The 15,879-nt window shown below is 53.3% G+C and overlaps 1 protein-coding gene across 2 annotated transcripts in view; it reads right to left on the bottom strand.

Annotated features, from left to right (window-relative positions):
* LOC109560090 (epididymis-specific alpha-mannosidase-like) overlaps positions 1-15,879 on the bottom strand; it is a 40,329-nt gene that overhangs the window by 4,737 nt on the left and 19,713 nt on the right. For both annotated transcript variants that reach the window (XM_070791847.1, XM_070791848.1), the window contains exons 6-15: positions 15,454-15,631; positions 14,582-14,780; positions 13,528-13,718; positions 12,319-12,457; positions 10,148-10,281; positions 6,503-6,777; positions 5,612-5,803; positions 4,854-5,106; positions 3,615-3,725; positions 3,346-3,538 (exon numbers count right to left, since the gene is read on the bottom strand). In XM_070791847.1, coding sequence (XP_070647948.1) covers positions 3,346-3,538; positions 3,615-3,725; positions 4,854-5,106; positions 5,612-5,803; positions 6,503-6,777; positions 10,148-10,281; positions 12,319-12,457; positions 13,528-13,718; positions 14,582-14,780; positions 15,454-15,631 — 1,865 coding nt within the window. The remainder of the gene's footprint in view (positions 1-3,345; positions 3,539-3,614; positions 3,726-4,853; positions 5,107-5,611; positions 5,804-6,502; positions 6,778-10,147; positions 10,282-12,318; positions 12,458-13,527; positions 13,719-14,581; positions 14,781-15,453; positions 15,632-15,879) is intronic.

Raw genomic sequence — 15,879 nt, 5'->3', positions numbered from 1 at the left:
GAGCAGTCCCAGCCCAGCTGGCCAAACCCGTCTCTCTCCTCAGAGTCTGCCCCTGGACACAGGCGTGGCTGGGCAGGCAGCTCCTGACAGTCCCCAAAGAGATGGACATGACCACCTGCTCCCAAGAGGCCCAGAGCTACCCTGTTTCCCTCCTGCCCCAGCCTCTTGTCCAGCTCATCCTTCCATTCCACTTGCTTCCCCACGTCCGGCTCAAGTACCTGCCGCTTCAGTCTCTTTACTTCCAAACAAGAGAACATCAACTGTTAGCTCTTGAAGTTGATCACTGTACACCACCTGGTCTGGGGTTGCAAACTCCACCAAACGTACAGACATCAGGTCTCTCGTGACCTCTAATTCCCCTTCACCCTGCAGTTGGATCCCGTGACTTGTTCCCCAGCAGAGCCCCTGAGAAGGCCTTCAGGACAAGAGCTGGGTCAAGCGCAGGAGCAGTCTGCAGCGTGCCAGGCACTCAGCAAATGCTCAGTGAGCGCGTCAGCTACCACCTGCCTTCTTCTAATGCCTTGTGGAAGTCTAGCCTAAATCTCAAACAGGGAAAACCTAAAATCACAGCCTCATCAAAACTTCTGCAAGTGATGAGAAATAGGAAAAGGTTAAGGATTACAGGCAACATTTGGAATTAATGTGGGTTTGACTCCATCCACTGAAATAAGTCAAATATTGTAATAAAGCCAGACAGGAGTATCTTGGTTTCATAGTGCATATAAAACTTATGTTTACACTTTACTATAATCTATTGCGTGCAGTAGCATTATGTCTAAGAGAAACAGTTTATATATACATTAGATTTTAAAAGCTTTCTTGTTAAAAAAAAAAAGTTACCTCAGGTGAGACTTCAGTGATTAGCAATCTTTCTGCAAGAACAATGACAAAGATCACTAATCCTATGGCAATTATAGTAGTAATGAAAAATATTTGAATACTGTGGGAAATAGCAAAATGTGATACATTGGTGTGAACTGAGCAAATGCTGTTGAACGAGCAGTGCAGATGAACGTGCTGCATGTAAGATGCAGCAAACCTTCAATTTGTAGACAATGCAGTATCTTCAATGCTCAAAAAAAAAAAAAAAAAAGAAAAGAAATGCATATATGTTGAGGTATGCCTGTAAAGAGAATGACAAATACACACTTTGTGTTTATGTCTCTAAAATTTGAAAGATTCTCTATAGTAGCATCTTCAAATACTTTCAAACGCACTCATTGTTTAAACTATTTCATGTTCAACTATTTAGTTATGCTACCCAACTGTAGTGAAGGAAATTTATAGAAGCCTCAGGAGAGGCAACTCATAAAACTTGCAGATCAGGACATAGAATAGAATCACCCTCACTTGGTGACAATGCACTTAATTCAGATAAAGCCGGTCTCTTAAATGCTGAGCAACCAGACCTGAATGGTGACATATATCACAGGAAGAAGTAGAAAGTGTCCTCAGAGAAGGAAATAGAGGAGATTGAGGGAACAGAGGTAAGGAGGGCATTGCAGTAAGTCCCAGCTGTGAACCTACTAGCTGTATGACCTTGAACGAGTCACTGAACCTCTGTGCACCTCAGGTTGCCCACATTTAAAATGAGGGGCCTGGATGTGAGGACTCTGGTCCCTTCCTATCCCGAAGTAGCCCAGATCCTGGCAGGTACTGAGAGACTTAATCCTTAGGTAGATTGATAAGCAGTCCAAAGCCCTCGAGGAGAAGAAAGGGACAAACATTTTTTTTTTTACATTTCTTTGTCTTTGACTTCCCTGGTGGCTCAGGCAGTAAAGCATCTGCCTGCAATGTGGGAGACCTGGGTTCAATTCCTGGGTTGGGAAGATCTCCTGGAGAATGAAATGGCAACCCGCTCCAGTATTCTTGCCTGGAAAATCCCATGGACGGAGAGCCTGGTAGACTACAGTACATGGGGTCGCAAAGAGTTGGACACGACTGAGCGACTTCACTTTCATTTTTGTCTTAGACACAAAAGATGTTTTTACTGAAACTCTGAGGTGTTATGACAACAATCTTTAAGACTAACTCTCTTTAAGCCCAGAGCTAATGATTGTACAACAAAACAACTTATCTTGCTCAAGAGTATGTTTTCCTTTAAACTCTGTACTAACTATAATATAATAAAAAACTATCCTGCTCCAGGACATGTTTCTCCTTCTTAACAAGTTCAGTTCACTTCAGTCGCTCAGTCGTGTCCAACTCTTTGCAACCCCATGAATTGCAGCACGCCAGGCCTCCCTGTCCATCACCAACTCCCAGAGTTCACTCAGACTCGATGTCCATCGAGTCAGTGATGCCATCCAGCCATCTCATCCTCTGTCGTCCCCTTCTCCTCCTGCCCCCAATCCCTCCCAGCATCAGAGTCTTTTCCAATGAGTCAACTCTTCACATGAGGTGGCCAAAGTATTGGAGTTTCAGCTTTAGCATCAGTCCTTCCAATGAACACCCAGGACTGATCTCCTTTAGGATGGACTGGTTGGATCTCCTTGCAGTCCAAGGGACTCTCAAGAGTCTTCTCCAACACCACAGTTCAAAAGCATCAATTCTTTGGCGCTCAGCCTTCTTCACAGTCCAACTCTCACATCCATACATGACCACTGGAAAAACCATAGCCTCGACTAGACAGACCTTTGTTGGCAAAGTAATGTCTCTGCTTTTGAATATGCTGTCTAGGTTGGTCATACCTTTTCTTCCAAGGAGTAAGCATCTTTTAGTTTCATGGCTGTAGTCACCATCTGTCCCTTCTGACTAATCTTATCTTAAGACTTGCTTGTGGCAGTGGGTCTTGGTGAAAGTGAAAGTGAAGTCACTCAGTCCTGTCCGACTCTTTGCAACCCCATGGACTGTAGCCTAACAGCCTCCTCCATCCATGGGATTTTCCAGGCTAGAATACTGGAGTGTGTTGCCATTTCCTTCTCCAGAAGATCTTCCCAACGCAGGGATTGAACCCGGGTCTCCCACGTTGTAGGCAGATGCTTTACCATCTGAGCCACCAGGGAAGTTCTGGTTAATTCTAACCTTGTTAATTTAGGATGTCTGTTGTGGGAGTGGGTCTGGTAAAAGTATATAAGCCCTTGATAAAGGGTTCTCCCCCTCCTCCTTCTGACATCTATGTCAAACACTTTCTCTGTCATTTTCCAGTGTAATAAAACTATTGCCACACAAAAGGTCTGAGTGATCAAGCCTGGGTCCTGATTCCAAAGCTAAATCTTCTTCTTCAAGATCACAAATCAACATCATTCACCCTGAGCTATCAATACGAGCTCAGCCCCATCCCTGGAAAGGTGGGCTCCCCTGGGGGCAGTGATGGCGGGTGAAGTGAAAGGACCCCCACCTCACCATTCGTCTCTCTGAGCATCACGACGGGCTGGTGCTGCAGCGCCAGCCCGCTCCTCTGGTGTAGGTCACTGGTGAGGGTCCTGGATCCCAGAAGGAGCCAGAGCACTGGGTGGACGACCGAGGAGTCATTCAGTGTGAGGTCGTTGTTGAGGGCCCATTTGTCATTGTTCCACAGCCGCCGGTGGAGCATGACCTGCAGGGGACAACTGTCTGACTGGCCTGCCTGGGCCCTGGGGTCCCCAAGAGTGACCAGTGGGGCCTCCTCCTACCTCCACCTGCCCGTTCCTTTGGCTGGAGACACCGTGTGCCTGATCGGACAGCAGCACCAGCCTGCTTCGTCTGTCCTGGATGAAGGCTGATTGCACCATGGGGTAGTAATTCTGTGGACAGAAACATTGGCAGGCTGGTGGTGGGGGCAGTGGGCCAGGTCAGCCAGCAGGTCTGGGGTCTCCCTCTGGCCCCAGGCGGCCTCCTGCATGGGCACAGCAGCAGCCCAGGGTGGCACAGTACTGATGGGAGGGGCTCTGACTGTGAGATGAACACACTGGGATTCAATCCAGCTCCACTGCTTCCTGACCTTTGCCCTGGGGGCCCAGCCTGCCCAAGCCTCAGTTTCCCCATATGTGAAATGTGCCCAAAAGGTCCCCCTGGTGCAGGGAGACAATGAGGCATTTGTGCCAGTCCAGCCTGAGATGGCCCCCAGCCAGGGGTTCCCAAATAGAGAGAGGTTGGTGTCTGGGTTGGAAAACACTCGCACAGCCCTGCCCTTTCCTGTTGTGGAGGAAGATGTCCGGGGCTGGTAGCCCTGGACCCTCTGGAGCCCAGGGCACAGTGTGTGAAGACCAGCTGTAGAGATGAACTGACAAGCTCAAGGAAGACAGAGCAGGGAGGAGCCACACCCCCTTCTCCGGGTCCCTCTGGAAGAAGACACAACTGACTAGAGGAAGGCTCAGGAGGCACCCAGCGCTGTGCTGCCCCTGATCATCCCAGGCCTCAGCACAGCTCAGGGGGAGGTCGCTCTCTTCCCAGGAGAGCACCGAGGCCCAGGGACACCCAGGGACTCGCCCAAGGTCATGCCTCTGGAGGGTGAGACCCTGGGAGCTGATTGATTTTGGAGTTCAGCCCCTAATCCGCTCTCCCTGGAAGACAGGCTGAGGCACTGCTCTGAGCAGCCAAGGAGGGTCACACCCCGTTCAGGCCTAGACAGGCACCATGTGCTTAATCCTCAAGCAACCCCCAGTGGTTCATCCATCTGACCGAGGAGGGCCCGCGGTGCACACAGACCTCAGGGACACAGCTCATCCACAGTCAGGGACACAGCTCATCCACGGTGGCCCCAGAGCTCTGACACCTGGTCTGAACAAGCCTGGCCACAGGCCCCAGGGGCAGACTCAGGGCAGTGGGGCTCTGGAGAGGCCCTGGCCCTAAGGGGACTCTCCTGCTTTCTAGAAACTGGCCATCAAGATTGGGTCTGCAGCAGCCACACTCCAGGACAGCTCAGGGCATACCCGAGCGATGGTGTTGTTCTTGTAGTTCCTGTACGGCCTGCGCTGCATCTGGTAGCCGTTGTTGTCCGAGTAGAGGACCCGCCCTGTGTTCAGGCTGGTGCTTGTCCTCAGGATGGCCTCTCGGTTCAGCTCCAAGGGGCCCACCTGGTACTCCTGCTCTATGTGATGGCAGAGCAGTGCTCCATCAGAGCCCTGGGGTCCACGGGCCAGCCGGGAGTAGATGGTGAACGTGGGCAAACTGTTGTTCACCTCCCTGGAGGAGAAGCAGGAGAGGTAGGTCAAGCCCAGGGTGCCTTCTGGATGTACCTCCCTTATTCTTTCCTTCCTCTCCTTCTGTTTCCCTCCCTCCATCCTTCCTGCAGCCAGTGGGGTGGGGAGACTGCTTGGGCAATAGAACAGGAGGGACCCAGTTCCCTGAAGGTTCTGGGCACCCAGTGATGCCTGAGGGCTCTGTCTGTCCTGCTAATGAAAACATAAGAACTGCTGTCCTGCGTTGGTCACTGTCACCGTGGGCTCCTGTCCCACCTCTGGACTTAGGTACCACCAAGGTGACAGCGCAGGCAAGCAGAGCAGGACTGCAGAGACTGGACTGTAGAGTGGAGCAGCTCATGACTTCATCGAACTTCCGTGGAGGAAGGACTGTGTGCCAAGCCCAGGTCCAGGAGCTGGGTGTCTGAAGCATGACAGGCCCTCATTTCCCCATTCATCTGCCTGTGAGCACCTCCATGTGCTGAGCACAACCAGGGGGCCGCCCTCACCGGTAGAAGTACTGCCGGATCTCAGTCACCAGCGGCCCCTCCACGATCTCCATCCTCACAGCCTCCCACGCTGGCTCTGCTGTACCACTGGGTGTGAACACATAATTGTCTGAAACGGGGCCTTGCCAGACATCACTGTTTGCGTGATACTCCATGAACTGCTGGGTCATGTATACCTTTTGGTTACTCTGCCTGCAAACAGAGGAAAGAGAAAGCCATGTCATCATGACAGAAAACATGTCATCCTCATGCTGGAACCAGACTCACAGAGGCTCCATGGAGACGCCAGCCAGGAGCCAGGGATGAACAGAGACCCTTCAACAGGACGAAAGTGGTCCATCTGTACAACAGAATGTTATTGTGTCTGCAAGAAGAATGAGGGGTCTCATTGACCCTGCAACGTGCCTGAAAGTTGGAAACATGACAAGAATTGAAAGAAGGGAGCCTGCCAAGGACCCCATATGGTATAATCTCATTGCATGATACGTCAGTGTAGGCCAGTCCCAAGAGACAGAAAGGAGGTTCGAGTCACCAGGGCTTGATCAAGGTGAAAGATGTGTGGGTCCTGAGCCATGATGGAGCCTAAGTCCACAGTGCTGACTGCACCTTTCCCAGCCTGATCAGGGAGACTCAGAACGTTCTGGGGCTGCACCCCATTTCTGCTGCTCCCCACACTCTCCCCCTGACCACCTCTGCTGGATCCTGTAGGTCCTGGCTGCTTCTGTGTCCTGGCCTAGACTCACACACTTAGGAATAGAGCTCGATGCACTACAGGGAGCTTCACCATCACAGCCTTGCCCTTGGCTGAGGAAATGGAGATCCAAGTAGGGCATTACATGCCCAGGTCCCAGGGTCCTCCTGGCCTCAGAGGCAGCAATGACTGCACCTCACCTCTCCCAGACACTGTGCATCAGGTTGGTGTCCAGGTCCATGAAGACGATGTAGCAGCCATTTTTCACAGGCACCAGGCTCCCGCCCACCTGCCCACCGTATCTCCTGAGTCGGCCTCCAAACTGCGTGGTTTTGGCCACAAAGGGCTCAGGCTCCCCCGTTTCCTCCTGGGAACTCCTGCTGGGCCGGATGCTGTAGTGCCGGTAACTGAGTCCCGGGATCGTGGTCAGCACGTGCAGGTCATAGGCAGAGGGCATCTCCTTCGAGCGCTGGGCCTGCAAGACCCGAAGGGCGGGATGAATGATGGATGTCAGGGATGGGAGGTGCCTCAGTCTCCTCGGAAATCCTGGGCTTACACACCTGGTGGATGGAGTGCTTGCTTGACACAGAGACAGCTGGTCATCCAACACTGGGCTGAGCTGGGCTCCCCTCCTGCACCCTCCCTGCTCAACTGGGTCCAATCTGCTCTCCCTTCTTCCTCCTTCTCTACTGGGGCTGCAAACCACCTGCCCTCCTCCCACACTCCCTCCTGTTCCTGCCTCTGAGACTGCTCACAGTGTTCCACCTCTTTAGAGAGGGCTCCCTTGTCTCTTAATCCTCTGATTTTTCCAAGGAGGGAGGTTTCCAGGTCACCCTGCAAGCTTTTCTCTAGCTCCACATCATCTGATTCAGGGAAGGGAATTGGATGAGGACACTGGGTCCATGCAGGAGGTTCTTCAGTCTCTAGGGAGCAAGTGTCACTTCTGGGTCTTGTGGGAGGATTTGGGGGGCTATGAGCAAGCTCATGTGGCTCCTTGCAGGCTCCAGCCTGGCCTTTCTCTGAACTAAAGGAGATACCCATCTCCACCCCACACCCCTAACCTGTCCTGATCTTTTCCTCCAGCACAATTGTCATCTGTCACTCCTATACTTTCTGATTTTCTTCTTGCCTGGATCCCCCACTGGAATAGGAGCCCCCCGAGTGCAGGAACTTTTGTCTACTTGGTTATTAAAGTTCCTCCAGTGCCTAGAGTAACGCCTGACACATACTAGGTGTTCAGTAGTATTTAAGAAAGAGCATTTCGGCTTGGTGGGTGGTGCCTTTGGGTGGGGAAGGGAGATGTTCCATGTTGGGTCTACTCCACCCAACACCCTTCCCTCCCCTGACCCTGATATAGAGGAATTGTCCCCCTCTCTCTCAGCTAAGGATCACTGCCCTGGCTGCCTGGTCATTACCCCAGGCCTTAACTGTCCATTTCTGTGTCTGCTCCTTGAATCCCAGGATGGCTCCCGAGTCCAGGGATGAGCACTCATCTGGGACCAAGCCCAGCACAGGCTTTCAGGAGTGTTTGCTGAATGGCTAGTAATGGCATTACTCGATCCAGCTCCCCAAGGAAGGGCTGGCTTGGTAACAGGAGGGTCACCTCTATAATCAAGTCTAGCTCCAGGTCTGGGAAGGAGATGAGCAGGGACCACACAGGATGTGGGTGTCATAGCTGGGGCCTGCGCCTACGACAGCACCTCCATAAAGATGAACAGTGAAGACTATTGCTGGCTTCCCCATGGGAAGTAGAAATTTATACACGGTTATAGGGAACATTTCATGCAAAGATGGGCTCGATAAAGGACAGAAATGGTATGGACCTAACAGAAGCAGAAGATATTAATAAGAGGTGTCAGGAATACACAGAAGAACTATACAAAAAAGTTCTACACAACCAAGATAATCACGATGGTGTGATCACTCACCTAGAGCCAGACATCCTGGAATGTGAAGTCAAGTGGGCCTTAGAAAGCATCACTACGAACAAAGCTAGTGGAGGTGATGGAATTCCAGTGGAGCTATTTCAAATCCTGAAAGATGATGCTATGAAAGTGCTGCACGCAATATGCCGCAAATTTGGAAAACTCAGCAGTGGCCACAGGACTGGAAAAGGTCAGTTTTCATTCCAATCCCAAAGAAAGGCAATGCCAAAGAATGCTCAAACTACCACACAATTGCACTCATCTCACACGCTAGTAAAGTAATGCTCAAAATTCTCCAAGCCAGGCTTCAGCAATACGTGAACCGTGAACTTCTAGATGTTCAAGCTGGTTTTAGAAAAGGCTGAGGAACCAGAAATCAAATTGCCAACATCTGCTGGATCATGGAAAAAGCAAGAGAGTTCCAGAAAAACATCAATTTCTGCTTTATTGACTATGCCAAAGCCTTTGACTGTGTGCATCACAAGAAACTGTGGGAAATTCTGAAAGAGATGGGAATACCAGACCACCTGACCTGCCTCTTGAGAAACCTGTATGCAGGTCAGGAAGCAAGAGTTAGAACTGGACATGGAACAACAGACTGGTTCCAAATAGGAAAAGGAGTACGTCAAGGCTGTATATTGTCACCCTGCTTATTTAACTTCTATGCAGAGTACATCATGAGAAACGCTGGGCTGGAAGAAGCACAAGCTGGAATCAAGATTGCTGGGAGAAATATCAATAACCTCAGATAAGCAGATGATACCACCCTTATGGCAGAAAGTGAAGAGGAACTCAAAAGCCTCTTGATGAAAGTGAAAGTGGAGAGTGAAAAAGTTGGCTTAAAGCTCAACATTCAGAAAACGAAGATCATGGCTTCTGGTCCCATCACTTCATGGGAAATAGATGGGGAAACAGTGGAAACAGTGTCAGTTTTTTGGGGCTCCAAAATCAGTGCAGATGGTGATTGCAGCCATGAAATTAAAAGACTCTTACTCCTTGGAAGGAAATTTATGACCAACCTAGATAGCATATTCAAAAGCAGAGACATTACTTTGCCAACAAAGGTTCGTCTAGTTAAGGCTATGGTTTTTCCTGTGGTCATGTATGGATGTGAGAGTTGGACTGTGAAGAAGGCTGAGTGCAAAGAATTGATGCTTTTGAAATGTGGTGTTGGAGAAGACTCTTGAGAGTCCCTTGGACTGCAAGGAGATACAACCAGTCCATCCTAAAGGAGATCAGTCCTGGGTGTTCATTGGAAGGAATGATGCTAAAGCTGAAACTCCAGTACTTTGGCCACCTCATGCGAAGAGCTGACTCATTGGAAAAGACTCTGATGCTGGGAAGGATTGTGGGCAGGAGGAGAAGGGGACAACGGAGGATTAGATGGCTGAATGGCATCACTGACTCGATGGATGTGAGTCTGAGTGAACTCTGGGAGTTGGTGATGGACAGGGAGACCTGGTGTGCTGCGATTCATGGGGTCGCAAAGAGTCGGACATGACTGAGCGACTGAACTGAACTGAACTGATACATACTTATACACCAAGTCACCTCAGTGTTGTCTGACTCTTGGTGACCCCATGGACTGTAGCCCGCCAGGCTCTCTGCCCATGGGATTCTCCAGTCAAGAGTACTGGAGTGGGTTACCATGCGCTCATGCAGTGGATATTCCCTACCAGGTATCGAACCCATGTTTCTTGTGGCTCTGCATTACAGGCGGATTCTGGTCAACTCAGATACGCAAAGGGAAGGGTCAGTCCACTGGGTTGATCCACTGACCCTGAAGGCAACTCACCCTTAGGACACTCCTCACAGTCAGGGCAGCATGTCACATCTTCCCCTTAGATGCCCACTTCTGGGGGCCCGTGCAGAGCAGGGTCAGCAACAGGGCATGCACCACAGATGGGATGTGCCCCTTACCTGTGCAGGCACAGGGAGGCCTGACTCGTCTGTGATGCTGACTTTGGGGAAGTCCACAGTCAGGGTGATGATGGTGGTGACCGTCCAAGCCAGTGGGTTGTAGACCACTGCAAAGTGTCCCCCAGGCTCTGGGCCTGCATACAGAGAACAGGATCTACTGCTGTACCTGACCCAAACTTCACCCCTGGTGCCCCTCGGAACAAGAGAATCTGAGGCAGGTGAGACGAGCTCTGCAGAGGCCCAGGGGAAGGACAGACAGACACATGGGCTCTGATGTCCAACCCCCTCCTCATCTGTTCATGCTGGGTCCTGATTCCCAGGCGGGATGGGGGAGCATGCCCCCTTGAGCTCCTCACTCATCTCTACTTTTCAGCCAGCGTTACTGGTGAGAAGACTGAGGCCTAGAGCCAAGGCTTAGGTGTCCAAGGTGACCCACGCCCTATGGCCTGGCGCCAAAGCTGGAGAGCTGGCAATGTACAGACAATTCTCTGGAGCTTGGAGAGTCAAGGTCAGTCACCAAGGTCAGCAGTGGAGCCCTCTTTGGTATGAACCTGGACTCTCTTTCTGCTCTACCCCCAACCCCAGGTGACCATCTATGACCACGTCCAATGACTCCCAGATCCGTGAACACTGCACACACTGTCCAGTCCCCGGCCTCTGCCCATGCAGTTCCCATGGCTGGATGTCTTTCTGGGGTCTCCACCTGCCCCTTCCTTGGGGAGCTGCCCCCCTGAGCTCATGGGAATGGCTGGACTCACCAGACACTGGAAGGACCCCGTTCTACCTCCCTTTCTATGTCCGTCATCCCCTCCCGACCCCAGTCCCTGTGGACAGGATTCCAGTCTGCTGCACTCCTGACCCCGGCCCCTTCCAGTGTCTGAAGGTAAGATGGGACTGTACACAGAGAAGAGGGCAGAGCTGGGCAGGTGAGGGGTGAGGCAGAGTGGGGAGAGCACAGTGAGAGAGAGCAGGGTGAGTGTGGATCCTGGGAGGGTGGGCGGGCCACATGCTCCTGCAGGGAAGACACCTATCTCTGATTGCCCAGGATTTGCAGGGGTGAATCCCCTCAGCTCCAGGAAAATGAGGTGACCACTCATCCTCTACCTGTGAAGCCCGCAATGTCAAAAGGACGCATACATCCTGTCTGCGGAGGTGGGCAGCACAGGGGTTATGGGGACCGTCCTCCCTGTGTGACCCTGGGCAGCTCAGGGGTATGGGGATCATCCTCTCTGTGTGACCCTGGGAAGCTCAGGGGTATGGGGACCATTCCTCCCTGTGTGACCCTGGGCAGCTCAGGGGTATGGGGACCGTCCTCCCTGTGTGACCCTGGGCAGCTCAGGGGTATGGGGACCGTCCTCCCTGTGTGACCCTGGGCAGCTCAGGGGTATGGGGATCATCCTCTCTGTGTGACCCTGGGCAGCTCAGGGGTATGGGGACCGTCCTCCCTGTGTGACCCTGGGCAGCTCAGGGGTATGGGGACCGTCCTCCCTGTGTGACCCTGGGCTGCTCAGGGGTGTGGGGACCATTACAACCTGTGTGACCCTGGGTAGCACAGGGGTGTTTGGACCATCCTTCCTGTGTGACCCTGGGCAGCTCAGGGGTATTTGGACCATTCCTACCTGTGTGACCCTGGGCAGCTCAGGGGTATGGGGACCATCCTCCTGTGTGACCCTGGGCAGCTCAGGGGTATGGGGACCATCCTCCTGTGTGACCCTGGGCAGCTCAGGGGTATGGGGACCATTCCTCCCTGTGTGACCCTGGGCAGCTCAGGAGTATGGGCTCCATCCTCCCTGTGTGACCCTGGGCAGCTCCATGATCTGTGTTCCTTGTGTGTCCTCAGCTGTGAAGTGAGGACAGTAGCACTTCTAGCTTTTCAGAGATGTGAGGTGTTACACTAAATTGTGCAAGCCGTGTGCTTGGCAACATCTGGACTGCATTAGCATTTATTCCTGCCTCTAGTTGGCATATCAGCCTTTGCTGAATCACACAGAGGAGACGGCTCGGTGAAGTGAAGGCACCTGCCCAGCTCATGCCTAAACGAGAGCCTCCCCTGGATGGAAGTCGAGTCTGAAGCTCAGGTGTCCCAGCCCGTCCCCTGACCCTCAGGCTCTCTTCCCAGACTGGGGCGGACACCTGTCGTGGCCCACTGTGCCCCCAGGGGCCTCGCTTACCTGAGTGGGCTGGAGACCTGTCCTGGATGATAGAGGCCATCAGCTTGTGCACCCCTTGCATCCCGGTGCTCAGGTGCTCCACAAACATGTCACCCACATTTGGGACATGAGTTCCGGTGATGGCATCATGGTGCTGGACCTGGGCCCCCGCCAGAGCAAAGCAAGAGTGGGGTCAGGCCAGCCTCTGCTCAGCACCTGCTGTCCTGATGTCCGCTGGGCCCTGATAGCATTTCCATCTCAGAAGGTGCTGCTGGAGAACTGGGGATTCCTGCCACTTTACAGAACAGGAATCTGAGGCTAGAGCGGCTGACAATCTTGCCCAAGTGTTGTTGACCTTGGGAAAACACATGGCTGTGTCCCTGATGCTGGACAGAAACAGATTTCTGGAAAGGACCCTGCCCAGCTACCCTCTGTGACCCTGTCATCCCATAAGTGCTGATAACCTGCTCCAGACAAGCCCCACACATGGCCTGGTACTCATCTGCACCATGTTGGGTGGATGACCTCCTCTTCCCAGAAGGGAAACTTGAGTCCCCGTGGGGTGCAGCCACGAGTCTACTCACCCTCATGGATGCTAAAGTCAATCCTATCACACCCCGCACAATGACTGGTCCTGCCAACAATTCCCTTTAGTGACTATGAATCTCATGGGCCGTATGGCCCATTTCTGACTGGAGAGGAGACAAGTTATAGGAGATCTCTGGTCTCAGTTTCCCTTCTGCACAGTGGAGGACAAGTAAGATGAAGATTTATGAACAACTTCCTTTGTGTCGGCCACAGAGCCCACCAGCATATGTGTATTATCACATTCAACTGTCCCATTAGTGTCCTGAGTGAGCATGTAGTTCTCATTTTTCAAGGAGGAAATTAGGGCTCAGAGAGGGAAATCCTGAGCTCATAGAGCTGAGCTGAGATTTGAATCCAGCCAGGATTGTTGGACACCAATGCTGCTCCACTTTGCCCTTTCTGCTCTGGGGCAGTCTGGCTTTAAATCTTACTGAACCACAGCTGGACCCTGGCAGGCCATGGTCCTAGCCTTGGGGCAGCTTCATCATGCATGGTCTTGTGACCAAAGGCGACCTCAGTGTTCTCATCTGTAAAAGAGTCCTGTAGTGACGAGGGACAGGGAGGTGTGCTGACCTAGGGAGGGAGAAACACACAGCCCCGGAATAGCCAATCCTGTCCTGTCTCTGGGAGGCATTGTGTTACCTCAGAGACTGCCCAGCGGAGCTGCTGGAGCTGCTGCAGGCCCCAGGCCGGGTCCAGGTATGGGTGGGGAGCCAACAGCACGTAGCGTGTGAACATGGACTCCCCAGCGTACAGCAGACTGCTGGCTCGCCTCGCCAGTGCCTTGAGCCCACTTCGGGAGGCATAGAATCCAGTCCAGGCGTGATGCATGTCTAGGAGGGAAAGGCCAGGAGTCGGTGGGAGGGCCTGCCCTTAGAGGCCCCTGAACCCCACTTGGGAAATGCTGATGAAGAATAGATCAGCATGGATCTGCCTGGGTCCCCAGGGACACAGCCTAGGCCAGCGGGTGATCTCAGGGTTCCTGGTCCAGCCAGATCAGCAATGGTATGAGATCCCTGGAAGGCCTGGGCAGCTGGCAGGGTCAGGCTGGGCTGGGGCAGGACTGGAGAGGCCCGAGTGCTGAAGGACTGTGACGAGGAAAGAATCCCAGTGAGCACCTGGGCCCCTGGGATGGCCTGTGGGGAGGGGCCCTGGAGGACTTCAGAGGAGGATGTAGAGGGATGAGGGCCCAGAAGTCAGGACACAGAATGGAAGGGCTGGAGTGCTGGCTGCCCCGTGTGCCTCTGAGGAAAATCAGGGTCTGGAGAGGCATGCCTTCCACCAGGTCCCTCTGGTTGTCCATGGGGGCAGGCCGGCAGAGCCGTTGGGAGCTGAGATCCCTGAAACCACTCTCCTCACCCTGGACACAAAGGTGATGGCGTGACGAAGTCCCCAAGGGGCATGACCAACCCCCGCCAGTGCCCCGCTGGGAACCATGGCTGCCTCTGGACATCACTCAAGCCTCTCTTGTGAAAGAAAGGAACCGGCAAAGGAACAGTGGACAGCACTGAGCTCGCCTGTATCTGTCCCCACCCTAGGCAATCCACGTTAGGCAGGTGGGTGAGGTAGGGCTGTCTGTGCACCAGTGGCCCTGTGGGCTCCACTGGCAGAGCTGAGGAAGCTGGGAAACCACATGCCACTGCTTTGGTGACATCTCCCTTGCACCGAATCCCCCTCTACCCCCAGAGGCTCCTACCCGACGAATAGGGCAGGAAGTCGCGGTGGTCTCGGACCTGCCAGGCGACTTGGTCAGAGTGCACAGCCCGGAAGTAGTCGCCGAGCGTGGCATACTCCACTGAGAAACCGAACTCCGATGCTTCACTGTTGATGTAATCCATCACAATGTCCATGTTGGCGAACTGCAGTGAGGCGTTGAAGAACTGCCTGTCACATCCCTGCAGCCAGGGGACAGAAGCAATGCCCAGTCCTTCTGGGTGCAAGCCCAGCCTGCACAGCCTGCACATCTCTTCATCTGCACGACCGCCCCCCTCTCCCCATGGAGGACACTGAAGCCCTCCACGGGGCTCACTAGCTCTCTCCTCTGGGAGCACAGCAGGTGCTCTGCCCAGTTGAGCTGCGACTATGTTGACTGGTGTCCCGCACTGTCCCATGAGGGTGCCTTTCATGATAAGACAAATTCAGCCAATGCAGCAGGTCCTGTCATCACGCCCATTTCACAATTCAGGAAAGTGAGGCTCAGAGGGTACCAAGACTCACAGCCCCTGAGTAGGGAGCCAGGATTCAGGCCGAGGCCTCTGCTCCCAGCATTGAGAAGGGGAAAGGAGGGGAGAGCTGGGGAGGAGCTGGAGCCTGTGTAAAGGAGGGGCTGCCTTGTAGGCGGAGACTGTGGGGATGATCCAGGGAGGGGGGAGAAGCTAGTAGACTGGATGAGGACTTGGGGTGCAGGGAAGGAGGACTGAGCCAGGGCTGGGTGACCCATTGCCTGGATGGACACTGGAATGGTTAGAGGTGGACACACAATCCTGGGTGGAGCCAGTGCTGGGGTCAGATCGAAGAAAGCAGTACCTGCACAGAGTTGAGGAACCAGGGCCAGGGACCCTAACTTACCCAGGGCCAGAGGATGTGTGCTGTCTGGAACCAGGAAGCTTTATGCAACACACGTTTCCCCAGGAGATGGGTAAAGTCTGGGATGCTGTCCTCAGTGACAGGGATTTCCATGCTGGGGTACTTGCCATCCAGGGATGGACCTGGGAAGATGGCTTCGCCATCCCAGTTAAATCCCTCACTAAGAGAGAGAGGAGCATTAGGGGCCCAGCCCTGAACATGGCAGCAGCACAAGTTCTGGGAGGCAGGCAGGGCTCAGGCAGGCCAGAGCATTGAGGCGTCTGTGTCCCATCAGGGGGTGCACAGTGCAGTGCTAGGCAGATGACAGCTGTGTAGACAGAAGATGCCCCCGTGTGAGCCCTGTGGGTACTTGGGTATATCACTCTGGTCTTACAGAGCACCCAGAACCTGCTAGTGAGTCCCCCTTGC

Source organism: Bos indicus, chromosome 6 (genome assembly GCF_029378745.1).
Source record: "Bos indicus isolate NIAB-ARS_2022 breed Sahiwal x Tharparkar chromosome 6, NIAB-ARS_B.indTharparkar_mat_pri_1.0, whole genome shotgun sequence".
In the NCBI taxonomy this organism is placed as follows: domain Eukaryota; kingdom Metazoa; phylum Chordata; class Mammalia; order Artiodactyla; family Bovidae; genus Bos; species Bos indicus.
The sequence above is the reverse complement of the archived record's forward strand: the minus strand, read 5'-3'. Positions and strand labels throughout refer to the sequence as shown.